The sequence below is a fragment of the Danio rerio genome, chromosome 18 (genome assembly GCF_052040795.2).
Source record: "Danio rerio strain M-AB ecotype USA chromosome 18, GRCz13ab, whole genome shotgun sequence".
Lineage (NCBI taxonomy): Eukaryota > Metazoa > Chordata > Actinopteri > Cypriniformes > Danionidae > Danio > Danio rerio.
In genome coordinates, this window is record NC_141038.1 from 6542096 (window position 1) to 6558434 (window position 16339).

General features: G+C 35.5%; 2 protein-coding genes across 29 annotated transcripts in view; both read right to left on the reverse strand.

Annotated features, from left to right (window-relative positions):
• Positions 1 to 16339, reverse strand: part of golim4a (golgi integral membrane protein 4a) — an 836478-nt gene that overhangs the window by 432384 nt on the left and 387755 nt on the right. The gene's annotated exons all lie outside the window — the stretch shown is intronic.
• The window catches only part of zbbx (zinc finger, B-box domain containing), a 90917-nt gene that overhangs the window by 44804 nt on the left and 29774 nt on the right, over positions 1 to 16339 (reverse strand). For all 27 annotated transcript variants that reach the window (XR_015514571.1, XR_015514568.1, XR_015514562.1 and 24 more), the window contains 2 exons: positions 10308 to 10403; positions 948 to 1136 (listed from right to left, as the gene is read on the reverse strand). Coding sequence is in view for 11 of the 27 variants with exons in the window: in XM_087292811.1 (XP_087148937.1) it covers positions 948 to 1136; positions 10308 to 10403 (285 nt within the window). In the remaining 16 variants the exon portion in view is untranslated. The remainder of the gene's footprint in view (positions 1 to 947; positions 1137 to 10307; positions 10404 to 16339) is intronic.

Sequence of the window (16339 nt, forward strand, 5' to 3'; positions counted from 1 at the left end):
TCCTGCAAAAACGCTTTTCTTGCCAGCCCAGATGACTTTATAAATAAGTGATTTGAGTCATTGCAGAGATGTATGGATGCAGTCCTCCAAGCTCAATAGAGTCATACATAATATTCATTCTTTTTCCACTGCAGCATGACTTTATATTGTATACTGTACATTATTTCTGTCAAGTGGAAAAAGTCGGACCTTACTCTCCCAATAAAATATTAAAAATCAAGGCATGATCATATTTTAATTTGGTAAAATAAAGCATAATCTAGAGGCCTTAGCCTTTTATATAAGCCACTTCTGACACCAAATGATCAGCTAGACGGCAAGTTATTATTTGTTGTTCCTAAAACTTAGATACGCCACAAAACTTTTGTCATGTAGTGTATTTAATGTGCAAAATACTTTCAGATATTCTATTTTTGTTCTAATCACACAGCATAAGGCACCCTGTTGTTAGGAAATGCTATACTTAAAAATAAAAGTAGTAAAACTCTGTGAAGTACTGTCGACAAGCACATTTCAGAGAAAAGAAAAAAAAATCATATCTAAAATCATAAAAAGCTTTTTGTTCCGCCAAATAACTGCTGTATATGTTTTATTTATTTATTTATTTTTTTTCATTTGGGGATATTCATTTGAAGCTGTGATAGTTCTGTTGAGATGTATTTGAGAAGAATCATTCATCAACGAAAGACATTGCTGCTGCTGACATTGATACAGGCTAAATATAGACAGTTTTTTTTTTAACATAAAAACAACCTACTGCTTGATGCAACTATTTTTTAAAGACAAAAACTGACTTGAATGTGGATCTCATAAAAATGACTTCCACAAAAACCATTGTTCTATAATATGCATGCAAAATAGCAAAAAGACTACATTTCTAACAGGATTTGTGCATAATTCTGTGTATTCCGACTTTGATGTGCCACCCAAACCAATCAGTGACTCACCTGTGTGCGGTGAATTTGGTTCTCAGCCATGGGTTGAAGGCTCCCAGTAGCTGATCTTTCCTCTGCGTCATCTGTTTCATCTGTGGATTTGGGAGATGCGCCTTGTGCCAGTTGATTTTCCACACCGTGTACCTGTTGCTGGAGGCGGCCCAGCACATCCCGAGTGCTGACAGGAGTCTGGAGCTCTGCCTGGAGGATAAAGCACAGATTTCAATCAGACCTTTAATTCAAAGTGCACAAATGCATCCCCGTTAATGACTAACGCAAGCACACTCTCTATAGGCGAAGCGTTCATCCAAATTGTTAAATGCATGTCTTGTGCTCAAAACAAGCTTTATGGACAACATCAGTTGCGCGCTGTTGCTTCCAGTGAACATTTCATCCATCAGTTCATAGAAACAAGCATAATGGCGTAACCGGACACTTACAATGGTGTTGTACTAGGGAAAATGTGCACTTAAAAGTAAAAAAGGATGTACAGTTGAAGTCAGAATTACTAGATCCCCTGTTTATTTTTTCCCTAATTTCTGTTTAACGAATAGAAGATTTTTACAACACATTTTTAAACATAATAGTTTTAGTAACTCATTTCTAATAACTGATTTATTTTATGTTTGCCATGATGACAGTAAATAATATTTGACTAGATATTTTTTAAGACACTTTCAAGACATTAAAGGCTTAACTGGGTTAATTAGGTTAACTTGGCAGGTTAGGGTAATTATGCAAGTTATATATTGTATTGTATAATGATGGCTTGTTCTGTAGACAGTCGAAAAAATAGCTTAGAGCTAAAAATTTTGTCCTTAAAATGACCTTAAAAAAAATTAAAAACTTTTTTCTGCTTTTATTCTAGCCAAAATAAAGCAAATAAGACTTTTTCCAGAAAAAAAATATTATCAGACATATTGTAAACATTTCCTTGCTCTGTTAAACATCATTTGTGAAATATATATAAAAAAAAGAAAAAAATCAAAAGGGGGCTAATAATTCTGATCTCAATTGTATTTTGACTTTTTTAAATTAAGAAACTAAATAAAAAAAAACTAATTAATAAAATTACAACAAATTCATAAAAAAACAATTACAGTTACAGAGTACAGACCACCACTGACAGTGCACGTTTCTTCACACATAATGCTGCAACTTGTCAAGCGCAGTCACGCGATGTGCTGCAGCAGCAAAGCCCGCCTTTTTATTTAAAAAAAACAAACACTTTTGTGCTTCACTCAATATCCACCAGGTGAAGCAAGGAACAACCAATTTTCCATTATTGGGCCAGTGTGAGCAAACGCCCCAAAAAACAAATAACCCTCCCTGTGGTACGTTTCCGAAAGCATCGGTAGCTAACTGAGATCGCAAGTTCCATCATTATGCTGCGTTCACACCAGACGTGGAAAAAGCGTCAAGCACAAGTGATCTACATGTTAAGTCAACGCAAAGATGTGAATAGACATCCTGTGGCACGATACGTGTGAATGAGGTAGCGCGAATGATGCGATTCGTGTGAATGAAGTGGCGCAAGTTGCGCATTTTGCACGATTGACGCGCTAAATTTACGTTTCAAGTGAATTGCTCGAGTTGGAAAATCTGAACTTCAGCGGACATTTTTGCTGCGTTAACCAATCAGGAGCTTTCTCTTGTAGGGGCATGATTATGACGTAGCGCCTGTTGTTGGTGTCCTGAAAGGAAAATCCTCCTCCCGACACCGACAAAGGTGGTGGATCAGTTCAGCATGTGCGTGAACATACCCTGTGCGCGCGAGCACTAGTTTTCTCATAAAATAAGGTGACTAGAAAAGTTCATTTGATTTAACTAAAACATTTAAGGAAGGAAGATTTTTTTACAGTGTAATTGCTCTTTTTATTACTGATGCAAACCATATTAAATCTCTCTGTAAACATGTGTAAATGAATAATAGCCCTGAAGAAAAGCATGATCAAATCACTGGTAGCCGGTCGACTAATTCATCCTTATGACATCATGCCCTTAAGATAACATTGTTAGTGGTCATTATGATGGTCGGGGCTGCTGAGTAACCTCTCTTGACTGTCTTGTGAATCCATTTGTATTATGCACTAGAGTAAACCTGAAATGTAATCAAATTAATTAGTTTAAGCAATAGGATACTATTACGAAAGCAATAGGATACTATTAAAATGAAGAGAAGTGCATTGCAATCTGGAAACAGATGTATAAAGGGAAATGAAGCCTATGGGGAAACGCTTCTTTGTCAGAGGCTGACAAAGACAAAGCAAGATTGTGAAGAATAAACCAGAGGATAAAAATAATATTTGTTCCCTTTTTCCCCCTCGGAAGCAAATTAAACGGGATTAGGATGCTGCATCAGAGCCGAGCGAAGTTAAATATGATCCTCGGTTTCTTGCCAAGCCTGGCAACCATTTCAAGCAGAGTGTAAATTTGTGACTGCTTTCTATTTCGCTCGGTGCACCTTCTCTGTAGTATTTTAGGGCATCATAATCAAGCTACAGCAAGAGTGATCCAAACAACCAGTCCAAGAATGCACTGTGATGCAATCAGTGAAAAGTCAAACGCAATATGGTGGATGAATAGTTTATAAATCACTGATAAGTTGTTTATGACTCTGTTGAATCAGAATGAATCAGAATCCCCCCCCCCCCACCCCCACCCCCTGTATAATTATCCCCAATTTCTATTTAACAGAAAGATTTGTTTCATTGCATTACTAAACGAAAAAGTGTTAATAATTACTTTGTAATAGTTTATTTTATCTTTGCCATTATGACAGCACATAATATTTTACTGGTTATTTTTCTAGATACTAGTATTCAGCTTAAAGTGACATTTAAATGCTTAACTAGGTTAATTAGGTAAGGCAAACAAGGTTAATAAGGCAAACCATTGTATAACGATGGTTTGTTCTGTAGACAATTGACAAAAAAAATGCTTAAGAAGGCTAATAATTTTGACCTTAAAATGGCAAAAAAATAAAATACATTTAAAAAAGTTTTCATTCTAGCCAAAATAAAACAAATAAGACTTTTTTCAAGAGGAAAAAATATATAATCAGAAATACTGTGTAAAATTCTTGCTCTTGCTCATAATTTGGGAAATATTTAAAAAAGAAAAAAAAAATCACTTAATAATAATTTTGACTTTTACTGGATAATTACACTAAAAAAAATGGAGTTGGTCCAAAGAATGTAACTATGTTTAAATTAAGTTAGGTTTGTCAATTAAAACCAAAAGAGTTGTGTTGGAAAAAAATGGAAATAGAAGTTTTAAATTTAAACAGCTTGCTTAATTAAAGTGAATGAAAGGAAGGTGTGTTGTTTCTGCAGTACCACATTTTGGTCAATAGGTAGAGTAATATCTGCAATGTGGAGATTTTTTACCTTTTTGTGTATTAATATTGAGCCTGTGACAACATTTAAATCATTATTGTGACGTACTCTCTTGTAATGTGTATAAAGTATGTTTAACTCCCATGTTGTGTATAACGTTAGCGTTATAGTATTGTTATAAAATTGCCATGTTACGCTTGTCGTTTTTACAATATAGTTAGAAAAATGTATTGTTTTTTCTTGCATTCCTGTGAAAGTTTATACTTGGTAAACTTTGCTATATATTAAAAACGCCAAATAAAGTTGCAAACATTAGCATAAGTTAGCTACATAAAGGTAATGTTGTTTAGTTCAATCAACATAACATGCATAATTTAGCTTTAATCTTATTTAGTTCAATTTAGATATCGAACTTAACTAAACTAAATAGATTAAAGCTAAATTAATAATGTTGTGCTGATTGAACTAAACAACATTACATTACCTTCATGAAACTAACTTAAGTTCACTAAAATAAATATTCTTTCCTTAAGGTAACTTAACTTAGTTAAGTGATAAAAAAGTTATTAAAGCCAACATATCCTTTATTTGAGTGTACCATCAGATTATTTTACCGTATCACTTTAGACTCATGTTAATATAAAAACAGTGCAAGCCGATTTTCCCTGAGAGATCAGGAAAAGCCCATCCATACACTTTTCCTAGATTAAATAAATCTGGAAAAGTGGCCAAAAGATGACAAAAGAGCCTGATTAAAACATCAGCTGTAAATAGGTACGAGTCTACCTTATCGGTTTGCCATTTGATCGACCAAGACACATCTTAATACCAGGTGTAATCAGAGCTTTAACTACTGTAACAGCTAACTGAAATCTATTGAATCAATTTTAAGGTAAGTCTCTTGTGTTTTGTGCTTAATGAATATCTTTGTAAGATAATGCAAATTAGTTAACCGTTTACATTAATTTAACACTAAAAACAACTTAACAGTAACATTCCATGAACATAAAAAATTGACTTGGCAAAATTAAGTTGAAGTACTAAAACGCAGTTTATTTGACTGTGTGGTTTGAGTGAGAGTACATTAAAGTTATAGCAAAGACTACAGAATACACAAGACGTGTCACTTGTATAGTTTTGAATGCGGGAAAAGTGTAATGGTCAATTTGGCGAATGAAGCCCCGCCTACTAATACAGGAGCCAATCATCGATATAGACTGACATTTCTCCGGAGGAGAAACTCAGACCAAATGTGTGCTTTTACGACAGTTTGGTGGTCAACAAATGAATACTTGCTTTATGGACATACAAAATATATGCAAATAAAGCTTGAAATCTGCACTTTTAAGTTAACCAAGTGCACTTTAAAGTAAAAGTTTTTTGGTTTTGTAATCTGTATGATACGAACACAATCTACAATCCGTCCTGTCAAATGCACATTACATGACAGCAACTACTCAAACGCCCACAAACTTGTAAACAAAGACTTGCTGTTATTTATAGAGGAGATTTGCTATCAAGAGCAAGTTGTGGATTACTTTTGAAGAGCAGTGCGATCAGACGATCATTATTTAGAGGACGATAATATGTAGAACGACCATTAATGAGGTTGGTGTCATGATCTCATTCCTTTCGGGTGCGTGTGCACATTCAGAAAATATGCTGAAATATGTTATGTAATCGTAATCTTTGCAAACCGTTTTGAAGAATTTGATGTTTCCCCATTCAGACAGAATGCATGAGCATACTGCCCGGGAGGCATTTCAAAGAAGGCCGGCAAGTGAAATGACTTGCCTTAAAGGGACTTTTTTTATATCCTTTAAAATATATAGATTTAATAATATGATTCAAAGCTGTTACCATCCTGCTAATATGCTAATTTGTTGCCCCAAACTGTATACATTTTTATCAACGTTGAAAAGAGTTGCAATTTAAGATTTTTCTCACTTTAAAAACAATTCAGCTCTCTCCTGCCCTCTTTCCATAAAAAAAGCCATAGTCTTTACAGCCTCTTTCTCAGATACTCTGGAGACAAAATATCTGTTTGGTTTAATCATATCTACTACATTCATGTTACATCACAGTTCTTCATTATCATTCAAGAATCGTACTTAAATCTGTTTCAAAAACCTTATCAGTTTAAACAGATTTACTATTTAAAGTATACAAACAGAAAACCAGCTATTAGATGGCTCGTGTCACATGAGTGAGGTGTATTTAGACTCTTTAAAAGATCTCTTGCCATCATTGATTCATTCATTTCTTTTCGGCTTATTCCCTTTATTATTCCGGGGTCGCCATTTTTTACACAGCGGATGCCCTTCCAGCCGCAACCCATCTCTCGGAAACATCCACACACACACTCTTACACTACGGACAATTTAGCCTACCTAATTCAGCTGTACCACATGTCTTTGGACTGTGGGGGAAACCAAAGCACCCGAAAGAAACCCATGTGAAAGCAGGGAGAACATGCAAACTCCACACAGAAATGCCAACTGACCCAGCCGAGGCTTGAACCAGCAACCTTCTCGCTGTGAGGCAACAATACTACCTGCATCTGCTGCACCACAGTGTCACTGTTACCATCATACTGTATCTAAATCGTTGAATACAAACATGAATACATAAAAATGCCAAGAATTCTCATGAGCACAGTTGGTTATGCCTGTGAGCTTAAACATCTTGGAAAGAAATAGCATGTTTATAGCCGATCAGCGTATAAAAATGGTAGCAGCATAAAATACTGTCTGTGTTAAATATGAGAATAACTCTTTGCTCTTGACAGAATAATGTCAGTAGCTTAAAACGAGTTCATTTCTTAACTTGAAGTCATTCTGACTGTTATATGTTAATAGGACAGACTGCCAAGAGTTATGGGCGGGGCTTGTGATGTCACAGTAGAAGTACAACTGGAACGGTGCACTTTCAGGCACTGATCTGACTTGTGGGGATTGTTTTAAAAATTATGGGTGAATTTTTATCATTAAAGGCTAAATGTTTACCCATTGTCAAAACAAATAAGAGTTTAAACACCATATAAAAGAGAACTTTGCATTTGAGGACCTCTTTAAAACTTTTGCTCAGCAAGGATGCATTAAATTGATCTGTTTATTATATTTTTGATCAGATAAATGCATCTTTGATAAGCATAAAAAAAACATTAACCCCCGCTTTCACAAACAAGGTTTAAGGCTAGTCAAGATTTAATTGCATGTTTGAGCTGTCCTAACTCAAAATAACTTGAAGTGAGATGTCTTAAAATATGTCAGTGTCATTTTTTTTTGTCTCCAGGTGCACACCAGTAATATAAATATTAGGGCCATTTTTATAAGTGTGGCTTAAATAGCCTAATTTAACTAAGGCCTAGTCCTGGGTTCATCTAAGCCCTGTTTGTGAAAGTGGGCCTAAGTGTAACAAAACATCAAAAGTCTTAATGGTTTCAAACTTTTGACCGGTAGAGAACATTACTTTTCTTTTCTTGGAAGAAATGAACTAATTACAGTTGTAGAAAATGATGTACACAGACGTTGGTGTAATTACTGCCAACATTCAATTCATCACCAATTAAGTAACTGCAGTTCAGAGTGATCCTATAATAATAAAATCACATAAAGCTTAAAGGTAATTTAATGAGCGCAGTTATTTTTACACACACACACACACACACACACACAGTTCGTTTAATGGGTACAAAGAGAAAGGAAGAACAGGAACAAATTATTATTTTGAAGCAGTGGTGTTTACTAAAGCAAGCATCTATTGCTCATGTTGAAAATCAGTATTTCACCATGTAGAGGTTACAAAACTCTAGAGGTGAAGAAGGGATTGAAATGTGAACATCTGAGACCTAAATATAGATTTTTTTGACAGCTAGAACACCATAGTACCTGCAAGTACAACTTACAATTATTCACTTGAACATTTCTGGTCAACAAGCTTCAAGTTTACACTCTCCATCAATCCTCCTCCAAACCACTGTGCTTTTGTAGGGACAAATTTACTTCATAGAGCCCATTGTCATTATTAAATGATGATATGAAGTGAACTAGCTCCATAAATGAAACTGGATTCACATGAAATTGAAATGACATTTCACTACATTTGTTTGGTATATGCCTGAGATAATTCATTTAAATTTGTTCAAAAAAATTTTATTATTTGTTATAATAAAAAATCAGGGTTATTCCACCAAATACTGATTTCTTAGCTCTTCTGAAGAGCAATTTGTCATAAAACAAAACATTTTTTTGTGTAAAATTACACAACAATGCAAAAAGTGCTTCTTTAAATTAAAATGCAGGTAATAAACATGCAAATTTCATATTAGGTATTTGTCTGAGAAAATATTAATGTTTGTTTTACTCCACAAAGGCCTTTTTTATATAAACTAACTGGCCACTTTATTAGTTACACCTTACTAGTACTAGAACCCCTTTTGCTTTCAGAACTGCCTTAATCTTTTGTGGCATAGATTCAACAAGGCACTGGAAATATTCCTCAGAGATTTTGGTCTATATTGACATGATAACATCACACAATTGCTGCAGATTTGACGGCTGCACATCTATGATGCGAATCTCCACATCCCAAGGGTGCTCTATTGGATTGAGATCTAGTGACTGTGGAGGCCATTTGAGAATAGTGAACTCATTGTCATATTCAAGGAACCAGTTTAAGATAATTTGCTTAAATAACATGGTGCGTTATCCTGCTGGAAGATGGATACACTGTGGTCATAAAGGGATGAACATGGTTAGCAACAATACTCAGGTAGGCTGTGGCGTTGACAAGATGCTTAATTGGTACTACTGGACCAAAAGTGTGGCAATAAAATATCCCCTAAATTGTTACACCAGGATGGATCCATGCTTTCATGTTGTTGACGCCAAAATCTGACCCTACCACCCGAATGTTGCAGCAGAAATCAGGACTCATCAGACTCTTCATTCAGGGTCATGCGTTAAGTTTCGCAGGTCGCCGCGGTGCAAAGTTCAAGATTGGTGAACTCTGACCTGCAAAATCGCATCACTTGACTGCATGAGACCAATCAAGGATCAAAACATGACCTCTCTGAACAGAAATTTCTAGCATTGAGCAATCGCTCACTTTTTTAATGTCTAATAATCTTGTTTAATGCCGCCCCTTTTCGCAGCGCCGTACGATAGAATTTCGCACACACAAACTCTACTGTGACTGTAGCTTTAATGCATTGAGTTGCTGCCATGTGATTGGCTGATTAGAAATTTGCGTTAAAAGCAGTTGGACAGATGTACCTAATAAAGTGTATGTTGTGCTGTAATTAAGAATCAGGATTATTCCAAAAATACTGATTTCTTAGCTCTTCTGAAGTTCAAAAATTGCTATTATGTTGTCTAAAAAAAAGCAATTTATTAGAAAAAAGCATTTTTGTATATTATAACAAAAACAATGCCATAAGTGCTTCTTTAAATTACAATTCATTTTATTTCACATGCAAATGTAATTGCTAATTCCTGTTTTTAAACTAAAATTCAGGACCTAAACTGGAACATAAAAGACTTTCTCAATATAATTTCAAAACAACCACACACATCTGTTGCTCGACTAAATGGCATAAACCAGCCTGGAAACTCACACCTCTCTATTTAGTTTAGTTTTTGGTGCATCATTCACTAACAGAACAATAATGTTCCCTACGTCACCCCCTTTTTCAGCACTGATGGTCTGATCCGCAGCGATGACGGATGTATTGACTGACTGATAAAGGCTTCAATCAAACACCTCACCACGGGGCCGCTCAAGTCTCTAAAACAAACTCCAGCTGACAGACATCAGCTCTCCTCCAGCAGTGTGTGTGTGTGTGTGTGCGTGTGTGTGTGGCTGCTCTCTAACCCGGGAACAGGTGTGTGTAATCAGAGTTGGGTTAGAGTGAGCAGATTGTCCACTAATGGTGACCAGCATTCTGCGATTCTGAGAAGCGGGACGGAGGAGGTGTGTGTGCTTGTGTGTGTTTGCGTGGGACAGACGGAGGCTGCCAGAACCTTCTCCTCACCTGTACAGGAACTAATCGATGGCGTTTGAGTGCCCCCTTCTGGTGAAATCGGACAAAACAGCCGGCACAGTAATCCTCTCCACATTCAACACACATCTGAAAAACATCAAAAACAATTAAATAAAGCCAGGATTTACTCTGCGAGGTACTTTCACCCCCAAAAACTTTAATATCAGCAATATATATTTAAATATCTTGCACTTTTTTCGCTCAACACGATACATATTAAAATGGAGAGCAGGGAGTTGCAAGTATCTTAGGGGAGCTCATTATTTTGTTACCGATTGTAAATGAGTGCGGAGGGCGATAAGAGAGACCTTTTGATGGACAGACAGACGGCATAGCGGCACATGAATTTAAAGGAAGGTCGATCAAAACCAGCGCTGAAGAGCCACTTGTGAATGAATCCACCCCGCAATGCCGGCTTGATTAATTCAGGCTGAACGTCTGTGTATGATGATGCAGCACTTCAGCCTGAGAGATGCACGATGCTTGGAAGAGTTTGGATTTCTTAGGCAGAATTTCAATATTTCTGCAGCATTTGAAGAGGAAGCGTGTGTGAGTGTGCGTGTGGATGTTCTGTGTGTGCATTGTTTAACACAGGCCAAATGCCAACAAGCAAAATATACAGCATGAAAAACTGTATCCCACAAAGCAATGCGCTCTACTTGACCTTCTTTTACCAGCATGACAAATGAACTGGATGCCTCCTTTTGACTTATTAGTTGATCAAGACATTTATATCACAGAACTAAACATTAGACAACAAGAATGCGGCATATTATAATCAGTTATGTTAACTAAAGTGTCAAATTAAAAGAAAAAAACTGAAAATATGAATATTTGATTTTAAAAAATTCACTCATTCATTCATTTTTAGGGATGTAACAATTCACCTGACTCAAGATTCGATACGATTCACGATACTAATCTCACGATTTAGTCACGATTTTTTAAAAATTATTTGAAACAAATTTAACCCATAAGAACCCACTGTGACGCGGGTGTCACAAACAGTTGTGATCATCTGGAAAGGTCTTTTTAAAGCATTATTCCTCATTTTTATAATTTCATTAATATAAACCACACTGAACTGAGCTAAACTAAACTGAACTTAAGCACTAAAAACTGAACTACCCTGATCCAGTTACTATGACCATTTATGTGAAGCTGCTTTGACACAATCTACATTGTAAAAGCGCTATACAAATAAAGCTGAATTGAACTGAATTGAATTTTCAACTCGGGAAGTCTCAAAGCGACGTATAAGTAACATCCAGGTTCAGTCACGCGAGGATGTGTGCATTTTTGTTGTCATGGCAACATGTCCAAAATGGTGGAATGTGTGAGGAGCACATGTTGCAGTGTCAGCAATTTTTAAAGATACTTGTTTTTATTACTAAAGGTATGTTTTGACCCATTTAACTATTCTAATGTTTTAATAACACATCCTAAACTATATTTACCGTGATTTTAATACATTTCTTGTACAAACTGACATAAATCAAGGTACAAAGATATTGGGGAGACATATATATCACATCGGGCTGATAACCTTAAAACAGTAGGTGGAATTTTGATGTCACATATTTGTCTCCACAATATCAGACGTTAGATTTTGGTTGCTTTCCTACACAAACTAAAATCAACCAAATATCAATGTTTAATTATGTTACATTTTGATGTTGTGTGAATGTTACCACTATGATATCTCTATCAGACGTTGGATTTTGGTCACTTTCCTACACAACCTAAAATCAACCAAATATCAACATAATTTGATGTTATTATTGGACATCAAAATAACGTTGTCCTTAGACGCTGGCTAAACATTGAATTTTTGTCAACTGATGTCACGACTTAAATCTAGCCTAATATTAACATCTTATGATGTTGTGTGGCTGCTGGGATGGCCTCAATCGGGCTGATAACCTTAAAACAGTAGGTGGAATTTTGATGTGACATATTTGTCTCCACAATATCAGACGTTGGATTTTGGTTGCTTTCCTACACAAACTAAAATCAACCAAATATCAATGTTTAATTATGTTACATTTTGATGTTGGGTGGATGTTACCACTATGATATCTCTATCAGACGTTGGATTTTGGTCACTTTCCTACACAACCTAAAATCAACCAAATATCAACGTCTAAACATATTACACCTTGACGTTGTGTGAACGTTACCACTATGATATCTCTATCAGACGTTGGATTTTGGTCACTTTCCTACTCAACCTAAAATCAACCAAATATCAACGTCTAAACATATTACACCTTGACGTTGTGTGAACGTTACCACTATGATATCTCTATCAGACGTTGGATTTTGGTCACTTTCCTACACAACCTAAAATCAACCAAATATCAATGTCTAAACATATTACACCTTGACGTTGTGTGAACGTTACCACTATGATATCTTTATCAGACGTTGGATTTTGGTCACTTTCCTACACAACCTAAAATCAACCAAATATCAATGTCTAAACATATTACACCTTGACGTTGTGTGAACGTTACCACTATGATATCTCTATCAGACGTTGGATTTTAGTCCCTTTCCTACACAACCTAAAATCAACCAAATATCAACATAATTTGATGTTATTATTGGACATCAAAATAAAGTTGTCCTTAGACGCTGGCTAGACATAGAATTTTTGTCAACTGATGTCACGACTTAAATCTAGCCTAATATTAACATCTTATGATGTTGTGTGGCTGCTGGGATGGCCTCAATCGGGCTGATAACCTTAAAACAGTAGGTGGAATTTTGATGTCACATATTTTTCTCCACAATATCAGACGTTGGATTTTGGTTGCTTTCCTACACAAACTAAAATCAACCAAATATCAATGTTTAATTATGTTACATTTTGATGTTGTGTGGATGTTACCACTATGATATCTCTATCAGACGTTGGATTTTGGTCACTTTCCTACACAACCTAAAATCAACCAAATATCAATGTCTAAACATATTACACCTTGACGTTGTGTGGACGTTACCACTATGATATCTCTATCAGACGTTGGATTTTAGTCACTTTCCTACACAACCTAAAATCAACCAAATATCAACATAATTTGATGTTATTATTGGACATCAAAATAACGTTGTCCTTAGACGCTGGCTAAACATTGAATTTTTGTCAACTGATGTCACGACTTAAATCTAGCCTAATATTAACATCTTATGATGTTGTGTGGCTGCTGGGATGGCCTCAATCGGGCTGATAACCTTAAAACAGTAGGTGGAATTTTGATGTGACATATTTGTCTCCACAATATCAGATGTTGGATTTTGGTTGCTTTCCTACACAAACTAAAATCAACCAAATATCAATGTTTAATTATGTTACATTTTGATGTTGTGTGGATGTTACCACTATGATATCTCTATCAGACGTTGGATTTTGGTCACTTTCCTACACAACCTAAAATCAACCAAATATCAATGTCTAAACATATTACACCTTGACGTTGTGTGGACGTTACCACTATGATATCTCTATCAGACGTTGGATTTTAGTCACTTTCCTACACAACCTAAAATCAACCAAATATCAACATAATTTGATGTTATTATTGGACATCAAAATAACGTTGTCCTTAGACGCTGGCTAAACATTGAATTTTTGTCAACTGATGTCACGACTTAAATCTAGCCTAATATTAACATCTTATGATGTTGTGTGGCTGCTGGGATGGCCTCAATCGGGCTGATAACCTTAAAACAGTAGGTGGAATTTTGATGTGACATATTTGTCTCCACAATATCAGATGTTGGATTTTGGTTGCTTTCCTACACAAACTAAAATCAACCAAATATCAATGTTTAATTATGTTACATTTTGATGTTGTGTGGATGTTACCACTATGATATCTCTATCAGACGTTGGATTTTGGTCACTTTCCTACACAACCTAAAATCAACCAAATATCAACGTCTAAACATATTACACCTTGACGTTGTGTGAACGTTACCACTATGATATCTCTATCAGACGTTGGATTTTGGTCACTTTCCTACACAACCTAAAATCAACCAAATATCAATGTCTAAACATATTACACCTTGACGTTGTGTGGACGTTACCACTATGATATCTCTATCAGACGTTGGATTTTAGTCACTTTCCTACACAACCTAAAATCAACCAAATATCAACATAATTTGATGTTATTATTGGACATCAAAATAACGTTGTCCTTAGACGCTGGCTAAACATTGAATTTTTGTCAACTGATGTCACGACTTAAATCTAGCCTAATATTAACATCTTATGATGTTGTGTGGCTGCTGAGATGGCCTCAATCAGGCTGATAACCTTAAAACAGTAGGTGGAATTTTGATGTGACATATTTGTCTCCACAAAATCAGACGTTGGATTTTGGTTGCTTTCCTACACAAACTAAAATCAACCAAATATCAATGTTTAATTATGTTACATTTTGATGTTGTGTGGATGTTACCACTATGATATCTCTATCAGACGTTGGATTTTGGTCACTTTCCTACACAACCTAAAATCAACCAAATATCAATGTCTAAACATATTACACCTTGACGTTGTGTGAACGTTACCACTATGATATCTCTATCAGACGTTGGATTTTGGTCACTTTCCTACACAACCTAAAATCAACCAAATATCAATGTCTAAACATATTACACCTTGACGTTGTGTGGACGTTACCACTATGATATCTCTATCAGACGTTGGATTTTAGTCACTTTCCTACACAACCTAAAATCAACCAAATATCAACATAATTTGATGTTATTATTGGACATCAAAATAACGTTGTCCTTAGACGCTGGCTAAACATTGAATTTTTGTCAACTGATGTCACGACTTAAATCTAGCCTAATATTAACATCTTATGATGTTGTGTGGCTGCTGGGATGGCCTCAATCAGGCTGATAACCTTAAAACAGTAGGTGGAATTTTGATGTGACATATTTGTCTCCACAATATCAGACGTTGGATTTTGGTTGCTTTCCTACACAAACTAAAATCAACCAAATATCAATGTTTAATTATGTTACATTTTGATGTTGTGTGAATGTTACCACTATGATATCTCTATCAGACGTTGGATTTTGGTCACTTTCCTACACAACCTAAAATCAACCAAATATCAATGTCTAAACATATTACACCTTGACGTTGTGTAAACGTTACCACTATGATATCTCTATCAGACGTTGGATTTTAGTCACTTTCCTACACAACCTAAAATCAACCAAATATCAACATAATTTGATGTTATTATTGGACATCAAAATAACGTTGTCCTTAGACGCTGGCTAAACATTGAATTTTTGTCAACTGATGTCACGACTTAAATCTAGCCTAATATTAACATCTTATGATGTTGTGTGGCTGCTGGGATGGCCTCAATCAGGCTGATAACCTTAAAACAGTAGGTGGAATTTTGATGTGACATATTTGTCTCCACAATATCAGACGTTGGATTTTGGTTGCTTTCCTACACAAACTAAAATCAACCAAATATCAATGTTTAATTATGTTACATTTTGATGTTGTGTGAATGTTACCACTATGATATCTCTATCAGACGTTGGATTTTGGTCACTTTCCTACACAACCTAAAATCAACCAAATATCAATGTCTAAACATATTACACCTTGACGTTGTGTGAACGTTACCACTATGATATCTCTATCAGACGTTGGATTTTAGTCACTTTCCTACACAACCTAAAATCAACCAAATATCAACATAATTTGATGTTATTATTGGACATCAAAATAACGTTGTCCTTAGACGCTGGCTAAACATTGAATTTTTGTCAACTGATGTCACGACTTAAATCTAGCCTAATATTAACATCTTATGATGTTGTGTGGCTGCTGGGATGGCCTCAATCAGGCTGATAACCTTAAAACAGTAGGTGGAATTTTGATGTGACATATTTGTCTCCACAATATCAGACGTTGGATTTTGGTTGCTTTCCTACACAAACTAAAATCAACCAAATATCAATGTTTAATTATG